This window comes from Neovison vison, chromosome 8, assembly GCF_020171115.1.
Source record: "Neovison vison isolate M4711 chromosome 8, ASM_NN_V1, whole genome shotgun sequence".
Taxonomy (NCBI): domain Eukaryota; kingdom Metazoa; phylum Chordata; class Mammalia; order Carnivora; family Mustelidae; genus Neogale; species Neogale vison.
This window is the reverse complement of record NC_058098.1, coordinates 106930844-106952005: the sequence shown is the minus strand read 5'-3', so window position 1 is coordinate 106952005 and position 21162 is coordinate 106930844. Positions and strand designations below refer to the sequence as shown.

The 21162-nt window shown below is 43.2% G+C and overlaps 1 protein-coding gene across 2 annotated transcripts; it reads right to left on the bottom strand.

The window, feature by feature from the left end:
* Positions 1–312: 312 nt before the first annotated feature.
* IL1B (interleukin 1 beta) lies at positions 313–16713 on the bottom strand. 2 transcript variants are annotated; one of them, XM_044262505.1, is made up of 7 exons: positions 16528–16713; positions 6458–6522; positions 5861–5909; positions 4106–4310; positions 3206–3370; positions 1851–1981; positions 313–1091 (listed from the first exon to the last, which is right to left on the bottom strand). In XM_044262505.1, exons 2-7 carry the CDS (start codon positions 6505–6507, stop codon positions 882–884), a joined length of 810 nt encoding a protein of 269 aa, XP_044118440.1. In that variant the 5' UTR covers positions 6508–6522; positions 16528–16713; the 3' UTR covers positions 313–881. The 2 variants fall into 2 exon arrangements, with proteins under 2 accessions (XP_044118440.1, XP_044118441.1); XM_044262506.1 differs by lacking the exon at positions 16528–16713 and adding an exon at positions 6954–7035.
* Between the last annotated feature and the right edge of the window lie 4449 nt (positions 16714–21162).

The following is a 21162-nucleotide window of genomic DNA, read 5'->3' as shown; positions in this document are numbered from 1 at the left end:
AATAAATGAGTAGAGAAATTGTTGTCAGTGGTTACTCCCAACACTTCCTGCCTTACTTCAGCTGATCCCATTTTTTAGATTAAACTTGTAGACCAAATATCCTTTTGAGGAGAAACAGAAATGAAGGGGTGGGATAGGTAGGTTTGTCTTTGCTGGTTAGTGATGTTCCTAGATATTTTGCCATGCTCAGTGATGAGGAGTGGGCTTCCAGTTTCCCAAGGCGAATTCTCATGGCCCCATTTATCTTTACTCTTCTGTGTCAGATTCAAGAAAAGGCAATTACCACATGGGCAAAAAAATATTTTTTTTCAGTGAAGTTTATTTCAGAATCATGAAGCAGTGTGATTATACTTAATCATTCATAAATATTCCTGTTCAAACAATCTGAGTGTTCTTCAGAAAGGACTTGATAGAAAGATGGCACATTAGTGCAAATTAAATTCATTTCGTAACTCTTGAAGAGTGGGCTCTTTCACAGACACTGATGCTTCTTGTCCCTCTTGACTTAAATAGAATAACCCACCAATAAATAAATAAATAAATAAATAGTTAAGTGGTTGTTCATCAGAAGCTGGGGCTTAAAGGACAGAGGTTTTCTTGGCACCTAACACGTAACGGCCTCTGCCAGGCTGGCTTCGAGTGAGCAGAAATGATGAGAGGGACCTGACTCAGCAGAGGGGGGCTGAGGATTGGCCCTGAGAAGAGCGGGCTATTCCACCTGGTTGGTAGGCAGGAGATCTTATTAGCAGTGATTTAGGGAAGGCAGCTGTGCACTGATTAGAGAGTGAAGTTCAGCTTGAGGTCACGTTTAAACCCTTCTATTCCCTTTCCACCAGCACTAAGAGTTACTCAGCACTTGTGGACTCTCTGGGTACAGGTCTCTAGGAAGAGAGTTCCATGGTGAAGTCAGTTATGTCGTTACCACCTCTGTTATTTCCCAGGAAGACAGGCATTGCTTCTGCCTGAGAGGTGCTGATGTACCAGTTGGGAAACTGGGAAGACTCAAATTCCACCTTTTTCCTGATTTCTGTCTTGTTGAAGACAAATCGCTTTTCCATCCTCTTCTTTGGGTAAACTTTGGGGTCTAACATCTGCAAAAAAACAAAACAAAACAAAACAAAACAGAAATAAGAATTTTTATGAGACAAAGACACTCTAGTGAAATTATTCTCTAGTTCAGTGAGAGGAAACTGACGTGGCATAGGACCAGGATCCAGATTCCTGATTTACCTTGGTGACCCCAAATTTCTGTGTAGTGACTGAAAGGACTCTTACTCTTTTCTGAAACTTAATATCAAATGGCAGGGAGCATAATATAGGTGGAAATTTTATTAAAAAGTGAAAATTGGATTAAAACTTTAGGAGTCGCTAGTTTCCAAGGACTTTTGCTCTATTTTTCCTTATGGCCCTGGCTAGGATGACTTCAATTTAGAAATGAAACTTTTGTTGGGAAAGCTGGTTGGGGGTGGAGTGGGGTGGAGGGTGATTTGGGGAGTGGAGGAGATGATAGGTGACAGCTCCCTTGAATGGATTAACTTCCCAAAGTGTCATTTATCAATTGAAGTAAACTTAACAATGTTATAATCCTTCTAATCCTAACATTGTATCATCTATTGGGTGGTAGCAATGGCAGGATGTAATAATATCAGCAAAATGACTTAATTTTCTGTGGTGGGAGTAAAAGTTACATGCATCTAACAATTAAACTTATTTACATTTATGCAAAATTATCAAGTATTTTACTCCCAAATTTCCTGGGCAGGGAAAGGGTCGTTGTCTTGGAAGTGAGTGAGGCCTAAGGGTGTTTGAGAAGAGCCCTGGGGAGCCTTCAGCCCCTGGTACTCACTCACCTCCAGCTGCAAGGTGGGCTTCCCATCTTTCATCACACAGGACAGGTACAGATTCTTTTCCTTGATGCACAAGGCCACAGGTATCTTGCTATTATCTTCATCCTCTTGCACGAAGGTCATGCGGAACACCGCTAGAGAAAGGAAGGGGGCCTTGTGGTCAGGAACACACAGCAGTGCAGGGTTGGCCCAACCACTGGACTCCCAGCCCAGGACTCATACAATTAACACTTGCTGTGGGAGCCGCACTGGGGTTCCCGTGGCCTAACAGATAGGATAACTTGGCTTCCCACAGAAAATAGCAGGCTTAGTTGGTTGTTTCTTTTCTCTAAAGAAGATCTGGGGGTTTCTTAGAGCCTCATCACCGTGGCAGTGAAGAATTAGGGGATCTAAGTTTTGGAAATGGAAGGAAGCCATTTTGGGCCAGTGGTATGCCCATCCAAATGAGCAGAACAATTTGATTAACGTGAAAGGCAAGAAAAGAGGTAGATCAGGGCTCCTGAAAGAAAACAGGCACGAATCTGTGTCAGGAACATGGAATAACAAATGGGAGGAACTTGGAGAGGGGAGGCTTCACTGAGAAAAGTGGCTCCAAATAGACACGCATTTTAATTTTCCTTAGTCACGGCCATCTCATTTGGGGGCCTTTAGGTCATGCTCACAACCCAGTTAGAAAGAAACAGGTTTGTCCTGGCCTGGCTGAGATGCCTCTCCCCAAGGTCAGCAGCCTTGGGAGAGAACAGGCTGCTCCTTTCAGCTGCTCCTGTGGCTGTGCTCCTGCATACAGGTTCAGCCACAGTGGCGGGGTGCCAGGCAGATTTCCACAAGTGATGGGCTCTCCACTTGAAACATCTGCTCGTTACAATAGAGAGAGATAAGTTCCTGCTTGTCAGTAAAACTTCCCTACAAGGAGCCATCTGGTATTGGGCGGGAAGGATGTTAGGGTTAAAGGGGCAGGGTTGGGAACGAGGATGGACACATTATCTGGTTGACACTCTAGTTTCAACTTCAACAACAGGAAAAAGGAACCCACAGGCATTAGGTCATGTTCATCAAATGACCCCTTTCTAATGGAAGCACTGACATTGTGCTATTATTCAAAGACTTGGCTGGACAATGGTCCTGGGTGTGACGAGCATTCTAATTTCTCTGAGTCTCATCTCTTGCTGAAAAATGAACATTCTAAGGGAATCAACCTGGTGTTATTGCTAGGACCAAAACAAAAAGCTTACATGTTCATTATTAAATGTTTTTTCATTGATGTTCATAATTCGCCTTATTGTTCTACTTTGTTAAAAATGTGGAGAATTAGCAAGCAGCCAGGAGGCCAAGAAAGGAATCCAGATGTGCCCAGTTACCTTGTTGGTTCACACTAGTTCCGTTGAGGTGGAGCGCCCGAAGCTCATACGAGTTATACAGCACCAGGGATTTTTGGTTTATGTCCTGGAATTTGCAGTCCAGGGATCGTGGGGGTGCATCATGAACAAAGGCGTTATCATCACACTTTTCAAAGATGATGGGTTCTGAAATGTGGAGCATATAAGTTGTTAGGAAGAAAATTGGAAGGGCAGGCCAGATGATAGAAGGCAGCAGAATTTGGTTTTTTTGGAGGCTATGCACAGCCAGAATTTGATTATAACATTGGTGGGGAGAAGCTGGGGTATGTGAGAACACTGGACCTGGCACCATGAGATGTGGGTTCGGGCTTGCTGTGGACTAGCAATAGAGCTACTCACATAGGTGGCAATGGCAGTAACACTAGCCCAATGGGGACATCGTGAGACTTGCGGGAGGTAGTGCAAACGAAAGCCTAAGATTGGTGGAGTGACTGGCAAATGTGAGTAGTTATCGAGGTCCGACTTTAAGAATAGTTTCAACTGGGGTGCCTGGGTGGCTCAGTGGGTTAAAGCCTCTGCCTTTGGCTCAGGTCATGATCCCAGGGTCCTGGCATCGAGCCCCATATCGGGCTCTCTGCTTAGCAGGGAGCCTGCTTCCTCCTCTCTCTCTGCCTGCCTCTCTGCCTACTTGTGATCGCTCTCTGTCAAATAAATAAATAAAATCTTAAAAAAAAAAAAGAATAGTTTCAACTAAAGAGATAATCCCTTTAGTGTCTAGGCTTCTCTGTTTTTCTCTCATTACTGGGCCTTCTCCTTTTAAAAGGCTTCAGCTTCAGGGCAGAATAGTTGACTGCTGAGTTATGGACTCTGAGAAGCAAATGACCCAAGGTCTCCTGTCTACCCGAGGTTCTCAGTAAATACCTTCTGCAAAGATGCAGTGAAAAACATTCATCAGGTCATCATCCTGGAGGGGCAGTGAGCAGGGTACAGATATCTTCTTCAGCTTCTCCAAAGCCACAACGACTGACACGACATGGCTCAGACTCTTGTTATGGAGCTGGTGGGAGACTTGAAGCTGGATGCCCTCCTCTTCCAGAGAGCTGTTGTTCAGGTCTTGGAAGCAGCACTGTGGAGAGACCAAGGAAGGGTGTGTTAAGGTGGTTGGGCCAGAGAACTGCTTTCCCATCAGAGAGGCCAAAGGGGCCTTGGGGATAACTGAGCTTCTAATGCTAAACTCTCCCCTCTCTGAAGCCCAGAGAGGTTTAGTGGTTTATCCAAGGGCCTGTGGCAAGTTAGAGGCAGACCGAAAACTAGAACTATGGGCTTTCTGCTGGCCTATATGGTATTCTTTTAGAATAAAACCGTCTACCTCATTTATCTTTTGTATACACTGCTCCACCTAACCATAAATGTATACCTTCTTACCCTCTGTGTCTTTTTGTATCCTTTATGCTCTAACACTATGTATTTAATTCTTCATGGCAGTGATGAGCAAAAGAGTTTCCATTCATCTATGTTCATTCAACAAGTTTTTGATTATTCTCTACAAGGTCTACATTCTACAAATACTTTAAAAGTGGTTACTATTTGTGAAATATGTTCCCATTTTCCCTTTATTCAGGGGGATATAACTGGATGAAGGCTTAAGTGAGGTTGATAATGGTTTGAACTCTCAAAGGACAGTTATAGAGGCCTCTAAGTGCACAGAGGAAAGCTGAGTGTGACCGTAAGTTCCTGACCAGAGCTGAGGCTCCCAATGAGAGGGAGCCCAGTTGCTGCAAGGAGCAGTGGGGGTAAGGGCCAGACAGAGAAGCCACAGCCCACCCAGGGCTGGAGTAAACCAGTGACCGCTTTAAAAACATTTAAAGAAATGTACTTTTTACAAGGGTAGGGACTGGATTATTAGGTTAGGGGAGGCTACCAAGAATTGGAAATAAAAAAATCAGAGAAAGGTAGCTGCTTGCTAGTCCGTCCAAATGACCTATCTAGGTTGATGGTTGTACCACCTTGGAAAGTCATCAGGCCTCATACAGAAGAGGAGACACTTCAAACATTAAAATGTCACCAAATAAGGTTGAGAGTCAGAAAAACACCCATTTCCAGGGATAAAGTTAGCCACCATTGACAATATTTCAGAATTGAATGTTACAGGATGCCAGGAACTCAAAGATCATCTGGTTCATTCCCCTTATTTTTCAGAGGCCCAGAGGGTGAAATGGCTTGTTTAAGATCATCTTTTTGTTTACATAATCTACATCTTATTGTCATAAGCTTTACCCCAGGGAGGAAAAACTATCCTATCTTTAAAGGGGGCAGGCATACATTAGTTCCCAAGGACTTAAGTGATGTACGTAGGTGGAACCCTCTCCAAAAAGGAAAATCAAATTTGTGTGGAGCCTTGTCTGCTTTCCTAACAAGATGCAGCAAACTTTATCACCACTGCCTTTCCACCTTGCCCTCTGCAAGCATGGCCATCATCACCAAGCCTTAATGAGTGACGTGGCAGTGGGATAGTGACCAAGTCAGCATCCAGTTCCATCTTTGTCTGTCTCAGTGGAAGAGGTAAAAGTCCTTCCATCACAAAATACCACGGAAACAAAGTATCCCAGACCCTTTTCCTGGAGCCTCTCCCATGTCAGTCTCTTTAGGAGTTGTGAGCTAAGCCCATGGTCTCACCTTCATCTTTCCAGGACCATCAGCCTCAAAGAAAAGGTCATTCTCGTCACTGTAATGAAAACAGAGAGATTGCTCAAGTATGTCTCCCAGACAAGTTTTCTTTTCTTTTCTTTAAATTCCCCCAAAACAGTCTTCATTATTAATAGGAAACTGCAAATAGTATGTCCCTTAGAGTTGCTGAAAGCTGCCGGCAGGTTTTGTGGTAATATGCATGGAATGCCATAGGAGGCAGGGCGGGTATCCTGGGTACTCTCTGTTGGATCCTGAGACCAGACTTCCACCCACTTCCCCGCTGAGCTTTTCCTCTCTCTCAAGCCAAACTTTGCCAGGATGTGTGCCCTGTATTGTGCACTTGCAATCTTTTCTTCCTATTTGCCATTTGCAAGAAGCCCCTGCAGCAGCAACATCTGGAAGGTCTATGGGTCCGAAGGCTGAACTTTCAGTGGGACATCAGTCTTCACACCAGGTTAACTTAGAGCCATGCTTGCCACCAGAAGAGGCATTTTGGAGGACAAATCTGGTCTCCAAGCACAGATAACACTCCACTCTTGAAAGACGAGCTCTGCTCACACTGCTGGTCTTGGTCTCCCCACTGACCTGTAGCCATAAGACATCACTTCACTGGTGGGTTCAGGTACTCTTGCCATGGTTGCTTCAGAAACCTGTGTAAAGAGGAGAAAACGAGTGACTCCTGCCCTGCCAGTCTCCATGGGGGCTGCCTTCATATGGGAGCTCGTCTCAGCACCTGGCACATGGCAGGCACGTAAAGGAGCAATCTTTAAGTGAACAAGTGAATGCATGAAAGAGCATTCCTTTGGGTCCAGAGGAAACCAAACCCAAACCCATATTTTTGTTAGATCTGGAGCAGAGAGACTTTGACCCTGAGCTCTCAGACATCAGCTGCTACATAAGCAACACCCATTCCCACAACATTTCACAAACCGTAGCTATAATATACGTGGCAGGTTTGTGAAAAGCCCAGCCCTCAGGCAGAGAGGAAGGGTGAGGGAGGGAGGATGAGAGAGAGAGACAGAGACAGAGAGATAGACTTGACTGGAACCTAGTCATAAAGAAGAGGTAGTTCAAGTTGTACCTGAGTGATGAAGACTGGCTGGAGTGAATAGAATCCTGGAGTGGACCGCTGTGCCTCAAAGAGCTATGCCATCTGCCAATTTCTACCTCACTTTTATAGTCTTTAAAAAGCAGAAGTGGGAGAACTTAAGAATTTCCCCTTTGGCTAACTGATTTCACAACCAAATTAAAAAACAAAGGAGGAGCAGTGGTAATCTGGGGAAGGGGTGTACTGAAATAATTGTCTAGCCCATGGAAAGGCAATGGGTAGTGAATGATGACACATTTTTGCAGATGTGTCATTATGCAAATATATATTGTTTTTCTGACAACTGTTACACAAATGATGTCAGTATTAAAATATAGGATTTTCCTAGGTTAGAGTACTATTTTAATTTAGGGTCTCTGGAACAAAATGGAGGACACACAGATACCTGCATGAACAGGCTCCCTCACTCATGCATTGCACTTAAATTTAGGAGACTTCTCACTTGGAGATGGATTAAGGGGTCTAAAAAGTGACAGCAACCCTTTCAGTCTGAACTGAGGTTGCTGTTCTCTACTTTGGAAGCTCAGGGTTAATTACGGAAGCCTCTGGGGAGACAGGTGGCCTCCTGGGATGGGGCAGAAAATATATAGTTGTTCAGGGATTCAGCTCCTGATGGGGCTGGGAGACCCTTGCAGATAAGCTCGTTCAACCCTTTCAGACCAGGTGCTGGTACCCTAGCCAGTTACACATGCAGTCTCTAACAATACTTGATGAAGAATGAATAAGCCCGGATTGGGAATGTATTTGAAAAGATTGTGAATAATGAGGTAGGAAAGAACATTAGGGTTTGAAGCTGATGGCCAGGAAAGAATTCTTGAGACGTCTTTGGTGAAAAAAGGTTGTTTTATTCAAGCACAGGGATGGGACCCATGGGCAGGAAGAGCTGCACAGGGGTCATGACGAGTGGCCCGTTATATACTTTCAAGTTGAGAGGGGGTTGGGGAAAGAGTAAATCTCTAAGGAATTTGGAAACAAGGTTTTCAGGACCTTGAGGGGGCTAGCTACTGTTGGGAAAAGGTCATTAATTACTGTCTAACAAAATCATACTCAAGACCCTTCAAATGTATATCAGTGGGCCATATGCTGGGGGGGTGATTGTCAAAACATATCTCGAGGGGTTTCAAGATAAAGGAAAATTTTAAAGGAAATTTTTTATGTTAAAGTAGACTTACAGGATCCTGGGGAGAGGAAGGTGGTAGGTCGGCCCTTAGCAAAGTATTGACATTGAGGCAGTTGAGTCCCTAGAGGAATGTTACTCTGTCTGTTTCAAGGACTGGTAAATGGGCTGTAGGTAGTAAGGAAACTTAATATTTTCTCTTCTGCCTTTGTTTCCCACATCAAGTAAGTCAAGCTTTCAGGGTCACGATCCCTTTTTAAAATGCAAACAAGATGGGGCACCTGAGTGGCTCAGTGGTTTGGGCCTCTGCCTTTAGCTCAGGTCATGATCTCAGGGTCCTGGGATCGAGCCCTGCATCGGGCTGTCTGCTCAGTGGGGAGCCTGCCTCCCCCTCCCCCTCTGCCTGCCTCTTTGCCTACTTGTGATCTCTTTCTCTCTCTGTCAAATAAATAAATAAATAATCTTTGGGGCACCTGGGTGGCTCAGTTGCTTAAGGGACTGCCTTTGGCTCAGGTCATGATCCTTGAGTCCTGGGATCGAGTCCGGCATCAGGCTCCCTGCTTGGCAGGGAGTCTGCTTCTCCCTCTGACCCTCCCCTTTCTCAAGCTCTCTCTCTCTCTCTCTCTCATTCTCTCTCTCTCAAATAAATAAATAAAATCTTAAAAAAAAGATAATCTTTTAAAAAGATGCAAATAATGTTTTCTGCCTAAAATCATTTTTCTCTTAACTTTGAAAAGTGGAATATTGTTTTTATAAGAATATCCAGCTGCTACTGTATCTCTTAATATCTCCAAGAGTGATCTGACTGGTTTTTTCTCCCTAGCTCTGTTGAGATGTAATTAAAAAAAGAAACATTGTGTAAGTTTAAGGTGTACAACACAATGGTTTGCTATGCATACATATCACAAAAAGATTATCACAATAAGGTTAATCAGCACATCCATCACCTCACATAATTATACATATTTACATATTTTATATTTACATATAAACATATACATATTTACAAAAAGATACATATTTATCTTTTTATGGTGAGAACATTAAAGATCTACACCTTAGCCACTTTCAAGTATATGATATGGTATGGTTAACAATAGTCATCATGTTGTATGTATATTGGATTCCCAGAACTTACTCATCGTATAACTTGAAGTTTGACCAAACTCTTCCTATTCTTTTCTGTTTCTGTGAGTTTGCCTTTTTAAAAAAAAAAAAATTCCACATATAGGTGAAATAATAAAGCATTTGTCTTTTTCTCTCTGACTGATTTTACTTAGTGTAGTGCCCTCAAGGTCCATCATATGGTCACAATTGGCAGGATTTCCTTCTTTTTTATGACTGAATGATATTCCTTTATATATCACATTTTGACCCATTCATCTGTTGATGGACATTGAGGTTGTTTCCATGTCTTGACTGTTGTGAATAAAGCTGCAATGAATATGGGAGTGGAGATGCCTGAGACAGTGACTTTATTTCCTTCGGATATATACCTAGAAGGGGAAATCCTGGATCCTAAGGTACTTATAATTTTTTGAGTAACCTCTATATTGTTTGCTTTCCATAGATGTTCTACCAATTTACATTCCTGCCAACAGTGCTCTAGGTTTCCCTTTTCTCTACATCCTCACCAAAACTCGTTATCTCCTATCTTTTTGATGATATCCATTCTAACACGTGTGAAGCAATTAGCTCTTGTCCTTTCGTTTTGAATTTCCCTGATGATTAGTGATGTTAGGCATCTTTTCATGTAGCTGCTGGCCATCTGAATGTCTTTTCTGGAAAAATGTCTATTGAGGTCCTCTGCCCTTTTTAAATTAGATTTTTTTTTGCTATTGAGTTATAGGAGTTTCTTACATATTTTGGATATTAAACCCTTACCTGTGTTTTACAAATACCTTCTCCTATTCTGAAGTTACCTTTTTGTTTCATTGATTGTTTCTTTTGCTGTGCAGAAGTTGCTCAGTGTGACAGTCCCCTTGTTTATTTTTGCTTTTGTTGCTTGTGCTTTCGGTGTCATATTAAAAAAAAAAACATCGCCAAGACTAGTGTCAAGGAGCTTTCCCCCTATATTTTCTTACAGGAGCTTTACAGTTTCAGGTCTTACTTTTAAGTCTTTAATACATTTTGAGTTAATTTTTGTAAGTGATGTAATATAGGGGTCTCCGGTTTTATTCCTTTGCTTGTGAATATCTAGTTTTCCCAACACCATGCGTTAGAAAGACTATCTTTTCTCCATTGAGTATTCTTGACTCCCTTGTTAAATATTAGCTGACCATATATGCATGGGCTTATTTCTGGGCTCTCAATTCTGTTCCTTTGGTCTATGTGTCTGTTTTTATGCCACTACTATACTGTTTTGATTATTACGATTTTATAGTTTAGTTTGAAATTAGGAAATGTGATACCTCAGCTTTGTGTTTCTTTCTCAAGATTGCTTTGGCTATTCGGGGTCTTTGGTGCCATAAAAATTTTAGGATCCTTCCTTCCTTCCTTCCTTCCTCCCTTCCTTCCTTCCTTCCTTCCTTCCAGAAGAGGATAAGCAGGTGGGGGAGGGGCTGAGGGAGAGGGAGAGACAGAATCCCAAGGAGGCTGCCTGCTCTGCACAGGCGGGGCTCAATCTCACAACTTGAGATTATGATACAAACCAAATCAAGAGTTGGATGCTCAAGTGACTGAACCGCCCCGGTGGCCCAGGATTTTTTTATTTCTGTAAAATATGCTACCGTAATTTAAATAACTGTTGTCTTGAATCTATAGATGGCTTTAAATAGTATGGACATTTTAATAGTGTTATTATTATTATTCCAGTCCATGAACTTGAGATATCTTTCCATTTATTTGCGTTTTCCTTAATTTCTTTCATTAATGTCTCATAGTTTTAGTGTACAGATTTTTCACCTTCTTGGTTAAATTATTTCTATTTATTTTATTGTTTTTGATGCTATTATAAATGGGATTATTTTCTTTACTTTTCTTTTATATATATATATATTTTTTTTTTTTAAAAAGATTTTATTTATTTATTTGACAGAGAGAGATCACAAGTAGGCAGAGAGGAAGGCAGAGAGAGAGAGGAGGAAGCAGGCTCCCTGCTGAGCAGAGAGCCCGATGCGGGACTCAATCCCAGGACCCTGAGATCATGACCTGAGCCGAAGGCAGCGGCTTAACCCACTGAGCCACCCAGGTGCCCTAGATATATATTTTTAAAGCTTTTATTTATTTCTTTGACAGAGAGAGAGATCACAAGTAAGGAGAGAAGCAGGCAGAGAGAAAGGGGGAATCAGGTTCCCTGCTGAGCAGAGAACCCGACATGGGGCTCAATCACAGGACCCTGAGATCATGACCTGAGCTGAAGGCAGAGGCTTAACCCACTGAGCCACCCAGGTGCCCCTTTCTTTCAGATACTTTGTTGTTAGTGTATCAAAATACACCAGACTTTGTTGAACTCAGAGACCAGCAAAGTACCTGCCCAGCATACTGGCCAAGGGTAACCTTCCCATTTGTAGAATGATTGAATGACTAGGTCATAAACTGTGCATAAAGCCTAGAAATGGGGCCTTCCCCACCCCTTTTGGCACATCTATATTACAGCATTTAGAGCACTGAATTGAAATCTTGCTGGTTTATTGGGGCACCTGGGCGGTGGAGTATCAGGAAGACAGGCTCAAGAATGCTATCATTAGTAAGTTTTATGTTCCACAGGCAATCTAAAAGTTGCATACTGGGGGCTCTTGTGTGGCTCAGTCGGTTAGGCATCTGCCTTTCATGTAGGTCATGATCCCAGGATCCTGGGATCTAGCCCTGCGTCTGGCTCTCTGCTCAGTGGGGAGCCTGCTGCTCTCTCTCCCTCTGCCCCTGCCCCCTCAAGTTGTGGGTGTGCAGACACATGTATATTCTCTCACTCTCTCAAATAAATAAATAAATTCTTAAAAAAAAAGCTGCATCCTGTTCAATGCATCAATTTCTTGTGAGTTTGGTAAGCAATAGTCGGTTCCCAACTCTGAACCCTTATAAAATCGGGTGTCTAGTTCTGCAGACACTTTAGAGGCCCCAAGGAGCTTAATGGACTTTTCTGTTTTGCCTCCATGGGCTTCACTCTCTCAATTAAGCAGTGGTTGCCAAACTTCATTGAAGGAACTACCATCTTCCTCAGAGTCCTTATGCTGGGGTCAGCAAGACCTGGAGGTCTGATAGCTCTGTGGGCTCTCCTGCCCAGAGAACACAGAGATGCTCTCAGCCTGTTGATGTGTTGAGAAGCTGAGTGGAGGAGGATGAAAGCCAGTGACAGAGAGGGAGGTATGCAAGAGACTCTAGCGTCATTTCTGAGTTAATCCTTTCTGTTTCTAAGGACTATGAGCTTGAGGTCAGGAATCTCGAATCTACTTCTCCATCTTTTTGTATCCAGGATGCATAAGTTCCCATTCTTTTTGCTCAAGGGAAATTTTGGAGCCATGGGGCAATGCCCCTTGACGTAGTAGTTTCTAGTTCTGCTGTGTCTCATCCCAGGCCCAGAGCCTGGACCCCAAACCTGGCAGCATCCTGTCCATCTCAGGAAGTGAAACTTCTCATTGTGTCAGGCAAGTATGTTGCACAATGCATGTATCCAACCCCATCTCCTCAAAGAGACTACTCAGGCCATAGCACTTCCTTCCAGTCCCTAATCAACAGAAAACTTCTCACTACAGAAATAGTTGCACTGGGGGAGGGCCTGGCAGAGTGACAATGATGTAAATGGCCACGCAGACCCATAAAAAATGGAACAAGCAGAAGTGGGGAGTTGACAATGCCAGGATGTAGTGGGAAACTCCATTTGGGGAGGACTCTTCCCTCTTGAGTCACTCAAGCCCTTCTCACCTCCAAGTCAAGTTGTCCTTTACACTGGCAGGTCATTTCTCCAAGACAGGAGAATGGCAGTTATTCAGAGCAGCAAGTGCCTTGGTACTATCTTATGTCTGATCTTGAACTTCTGGCTTCTCTTAGCAAGATTGACCTCCCCCAAATGGTCTTCAGTCAAGAAGACAAATGATCATGGGTCATTTCTTATATTATCATGTATAGTTATAGTAATATCTACTCTCTGTCATGGGCCATTTTGTTCTTGTTGACTCTCTTGTACAGAAAAGCATAAAGCCATGACTGTCCCTACCATTTTCCAAGTCCCATCTCATCCTTGGCATGGACTTCCTAATATTCTTCTTCAGAATCTTATCATTTCTTTCCACCATTCCCATAGACCTTTCTGGTACCCAAAAGTGTTTAAAATGTCCTGTGTAGCCATGCCTGTCTCCATGGCTACTTCTTTCCTTTTCTTTCTGTTTCAGAGATTATTTCAGATTGGAGAGTCTGATTTTAGTTTTGAGACCTCTGCTTTTCTTCTTATAGCATCATCTCCATCGAGTCTGCCCTGCTCTTGGATCCAGGTACTTAGAGCAGATGGGCGGATTTCAGGAATGCTCCATTCTCCTCCCTGGTCTAGAACAAGGAGGACTCAAATATATGAGGAAGCTGCTAGGTTTGGTGAGGTATATGGTCTGCAGAGGCTTCTCCCTACTGGCTGAGTCATTATTCCACCTCTGAGAGTCCAAAGAAACTTGTCCTTCCTTTGGGTTCAATAGTAAAAGCCCTTTGGTAGGTGAGTAGATGCCAGGACGTTTCTACTCTGAATCTTTCTTGCACGAATAGATATAAGGTAGTCTGCCATAAACACAGGGCTCTGGTGCTGCTTATATAGGGATCTAGAAACATTATAAAAGACCAGATAGTAAATATTTTAATCTTTATGAGTCACAGGGTCTATGTTGCAACTACTCAACCCTGTCATTGTTGTGAGAAAGCAGCCATAGATAATATGTAAATGAATGGGCTTAACTGGATTTGTCCTGCAGGTCATAGGATGTCGGCCCCTGTCTTACACCATTGTATTAAATCATATTTCTTGGACATAAATTTAGAAACAATACTTTAAAAAAAACCCTGCCCTTTATTGAGTACCAGGCACTTTTCCCCTTGTCTTATTTAGTCTTTGCAATAAACTTTAAGGTAGATAGCATTGACCCATTTCACAGATGTGAAAACTGAGACTGACAGAGTTAACTAATTACTAGTAAATGCTGGAACCATGACTCAAACATGGTTTAGTTGAGTCTAAACCAGATCCTTTTTTCCTTTTTTTAAAAAAATTACTTTTAACTGTTATAAACATTTTTTGCTCCCATCTTGTGCTGTCCACAGTGCCCATCTGCAGATTTTTTTCTCAATGATTCAATTATATTCTAAATGACATTAGTTTGGCAGATTCATATATCTTGGAAACTGTGCCCACAAATTTTTCCACACTGTCCTCTTAGGATTAGGGTAAACTCTGTTCCCCTGTCCTTCTTCCTTTTCCCACCTGGCTGTGACATGTGTGAATTCTCTTCTTTCTCCTTCTCTCAGGGTAGCACTGGGACTTTCCAAACTGGGTATTTAGTTCTCTCTCTTCCCTTTTCTGAGTTTCTTCCTTATTCATTTTCATTTTCTCACCTGCTACTGGTAGCTCTGTTGTTTGGTTTCCTTTGTCCTTTCCTTTTTCTTTAAGACTGTTCTAACACTATAAAAAAAGACCACGTTAGGATTATTATCCCTGGAATCATATGGTTTTTTAAAAAGTAATGCTTAAAAATACTTTGCTCCTAAAATCTATGATGAAATACTTCTCTCCTAATCTGTCTGCAGTGTATGTATTCTACTTGCTGGTTATTACATAATTGAAGGTGATTTGGTCATTTCCTTCCAGGACTTAGTTAATTTCACTTCTCCAATTACTTCCTCCTTGTTGGCTGGAACCGAGTTTTCTATCTTCTGGGAATACAAAGTTCTTAGCAAAGCAACTCAGGACTTGTTGGGTGCAATGTTCAAGTCTAGAACCCAGACTCTAGATAGTTAATCTCCCCTAATTACTGAGCAATGTTGAATGAGGAAGTCTGATTGTGTAAAGGTATTATACAAATTCCACCCATACTCCTATACAATGCATAGATATTCCAGAATTCAGCAACTTGGGATTCCTTTCTCTCCCTGGCATTAGAGGTTGCAACCTCTTTCAGTATATACTAATGGATCTATGAGGCTGCCACATGTGACCCATTTTTCAAAGTCGGTTTTCACAAGGGAGGATGTTTGATATGATGGTTCCAGAGTGATCGAACAAAGTTAACCGGTGGCATGTGCAAGCAGCAGGTTATATTTTAGAATTGGTAGTGATTTAAAAAATCAGGGTCCTGGGATCGAGCCCTGCATTGGGCTCTCTGCTCAGCAAGGAGCATGCTTCCTGCTTTCTCTCTTTGCCTGCCTCTCTGCCTACTTGTGATCTCTGTCTGTCAAATAAATAAAATCTTAAAAAAAAAAAGGGAGAAAACTTTCACTGCCCCTACCTGACTGCCTCTCTCACTGGGTAAGCCATTTTACCAGAAATTGTCCCAGTCACTGCCATCCAAGGACTCATCGTTCATTCATTAACCACCATCAGTTCTTTGAATAGGTCTTTTTTTGAGCACTTCCTGACTGCCTTGGATCTATAGATTTCTCTCCATCCTCATACTTCATTGTAAGTAATTCAAGCCCTCTCCCTTCTTACCTCAGTCATTTAAATCATTTCCTAATTAGTTTGTTTGCTGACCTGGAAACTCCATTCATCCATTCCCAACACATTAGCCAAGGATGTCTCCACAAAGCAAATCTGGAGACATCAAGTCCTTGCTCACATCTCATTGCTGGCTCCCTGTCTCCTCTGTGGATAAGTCCAAGCTCCTGAGCATGGCAAGCAAGATCCACCATGGAACCCTCTCTTCTTCTCTCCTGCCACACACTTAAGTCCTCCCAAACTATTTGCAGTCCTTGAATGCAATAATATTCTTTCTAGCTTCCATGCTGTTGTACAATGTTTTCTTTTTGCCTGGAAACTCCTTATCCTCCTTATTGTTTGTCCACTGCTTAATCCCTTTTTTCTTTTTTAAAGATTTTTATTTATTTATTTGAGAGAGAGTGAGAGAAATCACAGAGGGATAGGGAGAAGCAGAATCACTGCTGAGCATGGAGCCTGATGTGGGGCTCGATCCTAGGACCCTGAGATCATGACCTGAACCGAAGCAGACGCTAACCAACTGAGCCATCCAGGTGCTCCTGCCTAATCCTCTGTACCATGTGCCTCTAACACCCTCTGCAAACCTCCCTCACTGTGCTTTATTTGCTTATCTCCCTTACTATTAACACCTTGTTATAGCTCTTATCTCCATGCCTGGCACATGATGGTGGTCCATGAGTGTTGGCTGACCAAATGAATGAAAGCCAGGCATGGTCATGCTGCCACTCTCATGGGTTCCATCTTGAGCAACCTTCCTCTGTTTCCTTAGAAAAGTGTATCTTGGATTAAAAATAGAGACTTACCAGAAGCGCAATTTTCAACTCACAACGAACTCCTCAGTAAGCAGCCTTGTTGATAATGGAAGCAGCAGGTAGGCCCCAAAGACTCCTAGAGACTTCTGGGCCTGACTGGGGGTGTTGTCCTCTTGGAGAAGTGCAGTTCCTGCCACAAAGGCACAGTGAACACCTTGCTGCCCGGCTTGAGTCAGAGTGGTGTTCAACTGCTCCTCTAGAGCATCATGAGCTCTTTATGAAGTCCTCTGGGATAAGGAGGTGACAGGAGTTGTCACTATCATCAGGAAGTGATAGTGTTCTCCTGTTCAGTGTTTCACCAGATGCCTGGGAGGTAAATTTCTGGAGAGACACTCCCATTTGTCCCAAAAGGCAGTTTTGAAATGTTTCTTAAGGACTTTTCCAAACTCCTCTGAGATTTTGGGAGTTCCAGAAAGATGAAATCAGAGGTGATGACATGGTAGGGTAAGTAGCTTTTGGAATGACTTCCATCATTCCAAAATGGGAGGTGTGTGAGTGTGTGCACGTGTGTGTGTGCGCATTTGTGTGTGTGTATACAGAGGAAGGAGAGGAAAACTATACCTCACACCAGGCACCATGTAAGCTGTGTGTGTGTGTGTGTGTACACACAGAGGAAGGAGAACAAAACTATACAAGACACGGTACTTGTCCTCAAGGAACTTTTGCAAATGCCTACAATTTAAGAGAATATGGCAAGTGTTATGAGGTGTATAAACTGCCATGGAGGGGTCATCTGCTCTTTCCTCTACATGTGTTCAGGGACTTGGCCAGGTCAAAGGAGGGAGAGAAACACGATTTGGCTCATTGTGAACGGAGAGTGCTCTGGGCTACATTCTGATATCCTGTTCGTGAAATTGTGGATTCATGTTGGGGGGGGTTGTTTACTTCAGAGCAGAGTGAAGACCTGAAAGTACCAGGAAAGGCGTGGAGGTGAGCACCTCCTCACTCTGGACAAGGGACTGTAAGAAAGAACTGGATTGGCCTTGGCAAACGAGGTTGCAGACTCGTATCTCCATGTGGTCATTGTTGCTGTCTGACTTGGAACCCTGAAAGGAATGGATATCTACTGTCAGACATCCTAGGGAGAGGGCATGCTGGGGCAGGAGGAGGACCCTAGTGGGTGTGGGGAAAAGCTTTCTCTATTAGGCCACATGGCAGCTGGGCCAGGATTCTGGGACTTGGACCTGCCTGGAACTCACCCTGCGGAGTATGAGTGGGGGAAGTGGGATTGAGCTGGTTGCTCACACACTGAGAAACTCCAGGAGTGAGGCAGGGAAGGAGGCCTGGGGGTAGCCACTCTGCCCGAGGCAGTTTTATTTCCCTTCTTTCATCCTCAAGCCTCATGTCACTGAAGGCAGGAAGGTGGTCTCAGAGATTTAAGGGACATCCCCTCTAGGACAGATGTGACAGGAAGAGTTAGGAGGTATTGTGTGCCCAGCAAAGCAGCCACCTCTAGAATGGTCCCCGAGAGCAGGGCCCTGGGTGCCTTTGCTCACTGCAGTATCCCCAAACCCTAGAGCAGTGCAGTTTCACTGACATGAATGAATGAATGTCACCAACAGCAGTCTGAGTGTGGCAGCCTGAGGTGGAAGTCAGAGGGAAGATTCTGAGACAGTGTCTTAGGGACGCTCAGAAGTTGATCACTGGGGACACATTGAGGGGGATACATTTCTGTCCTCATAATTAGGCGTAAGGCAAATTTGACCCCTACTGAAACCCAGGCATGTTGTGTGTGGTGAATGAATCGAAAGGGACTTCATCAAAATCAAAAGCTTCTGCACAGCAAAGGAAACAGTCAAAAAAACAAAGAGGCAACCCACGGAATGGGAGAAGATATTTGCAAATGACAGTACAGACAAAAGGTTGATATCCAGGATCTATAATGAACTCCTCAAACTCAACCCACACGAAACAGACAAACACATCAAAAAATGGGCAGAAGATATGAACAGACACTTCTCCAATCAAGAAATACAAATGGCTATCAGACACATGAAAAAATGCTCATCATCATTAGCCCTCAGGGAGATTCAAATTAAAACCACATTGAGATATCACCTTACACCAGTTAGAATGGCCAAAATTAACAAAACAGGAAACAACATGTGTTGGAGAGGATGTGGAGAAAGGGGAACCCTCTTACACTGTTGGTGGGAATGCAAGTTGGTGCAGCCTCTTTGGAGAACAGTGTGGAGATTCCTCAAGAAATTAAAAATAGAGCTTCCCTACGACCCTGCAATTGCACTCCTGGGTATTTACCCCAAAGATACAGATGTCGTGAAAAGAAGGGCCATCTGTACCCCAATGTTTATAGCAGCAATGGCCACAGTCGCCAAACTATGGAAAGAACCAAGATGCCCTTCAACGGATGAATGGATAAGGAAGATGTGGTCCATATACACTATGGAGTATTATGCCTCCATCAGAAAGGACGAATATCCAACTTTTGTAGCAACATGGACGGGACTGGAAGAGATTATGCTGAGTGAAATCAGTCAAGCAGAGAGAGTCAATTATCATATGGTTTCACTCATTTGTGGAGCATAACCAATAGCATGGAGGACAAGGGGCGTTAGAGAGTAGTAGGGAATTTGGGTAAATTGGAAGGGGAGGTGAACCATGAGAGACTATGGACTCTGAAAGACAGTCTGAGGGGTTTGAGGTGGCGGGGGGGTGGGAAGTTGGGGTACCAGGTGGTGGGTATTGTAGAGGGCACGGCTTGCATGGAGCACTGGGTGTGGTGAAAAAATAATACTGCTTTTCTGAAAATAAATAAATTGGGAAAAAAAAAAAAGAAAGGGAGTAGTATGTGTCATTCAGAATGTACTAACTTGGCATATGGGTTATTTTGAGCTGAACGCAGTGAGATTCAAAACTCAGCTCAACCTCTCTCGTAACCTCCTAAAATAATTTAGATAAGTAGCCTATACCAGAGAGAGGGCTGTTACCAGAGAGAACTGTTATCTGAAAGACTTTTCTGTGTGGTAGGGCAAATATCTGATTACCAAACTCCTGCTCTTCTCATCTGCCTATGAATTGCCCTCCTTCCCTCTGAAGCCCCAGGGCCCTACCCCTTTCCCTAGGTCAGAATGGGACACATAAACCTCAATTGCCTGACTGCTTTGAGTCTCATATTTTTATGGGGTGCCTATACAAAGGAAATTAAATTTTCTTTTCTCCTATTAGTCTGTCTTATGTCAATTTAATTAGTAGAACAGCCAACAAACCTAGAAGAGAAGAAGGGAAATTTTGTCTGTCCATACAGAATCCTCACCACTGACTTTACCGTATCCAGGAGCCCAACTCCACCTTCCCTCTCCCCAGAAGTCTGCTTCAGCAGGGCATCTGGAAGGTTTGTACTATGCAAAGGGAAGCATAAAGAAATGGGTGTTGGGGCCCCTGTTTCAAGACGTGATATGTAGGGGACTGACTGTCTGCACTGGGGAATAACTAAGGGCTCTGAGTGCGCAGGTGGCTGACATTGTTTGCCTTCAGCTGGGGCCTGTCCATGTCTGTGATTGCTGGATGCTTGTGGACTGGGGAGTGTGGGGTTCATAGCTATACTTGTGATGGACTCTACATGCACCTCTTTAGGGCAAAGGCTCCCCCTATGTCCCTATATGTTCCCCTATGTCTCCTATTTCTATTTGGGGTAAAAATCCATGTGACCTCTGCATGCCTTAGTATGAAGTTATTGGTTGGTTAGGTGGGGTCTCCTTTGTTGAGGCCTTTCCAAGGCTCATGCAGCCCAGGCCTTGCTGGTACTTTCTTCATCTCTCAGCCCTCTTCCTCTTGCTCACTACATCTAGCACACAGGCCTTCTGTCTGATCCTTGGCTTGGCAGTCTTGCCCCTAATTTGGGGGCAAGTTGGTTTATCTTTCTCTCATCAAGGTCTCCCTCGGCCCCCAGCTCTCATTCTGTCTCCAGCTCTAGCCACTCTCTCTCTCTTTTAAAATTTATTATTCAAGTATAGGCAGCATGCAATGTTATATTAGTTCCAAGTGTACAACATAGTGATTTGGCAATTCTATACATTATGTAATACTTACCATGATAAGTGTAGTTACCATCTGTCAACTTACAATGTCTTATAATTTTATTGAGTATGTTCCTTATGTTGTATTTCCCATCCTTGTGACTTTTTAAATTTTATTTTAATTTATTTTTATTTTATTAACATATAATGTATTATTAGCCCCAGGCGTACAGGTCTATGATTTGTTAGGCTTACACACTTCACGGCACTCACCATAGCACATACCCTCCTCAATGTCCATAACCCAACCACCCTCTCCCTACCCCACTCCCTTCAGCAACCCTCAGTTTGTTTTGTGAGATTAAGAGTCTCTTATGGTTTATCTCCCTCCTGATTCCATCTTGTTTCATTTTTTCCTTCCCTATCCTCCAAATCCCCCACTGCCTCTCAAATTCCTCATATCAGGGAGATCATATGATGATTGTTTTTTCCGACTTATTTCGCTCAGCATTATACCCTTTAGTTCCATCCACATCATTGCAAATGGTAAGAGTTCATTTCTTTTGATGGCTGCATAGTATTCCATTGTATATATGTATACCACATCTTCTTTATCCATTCATCTATTGATGGACACCTAGGGTCTTTC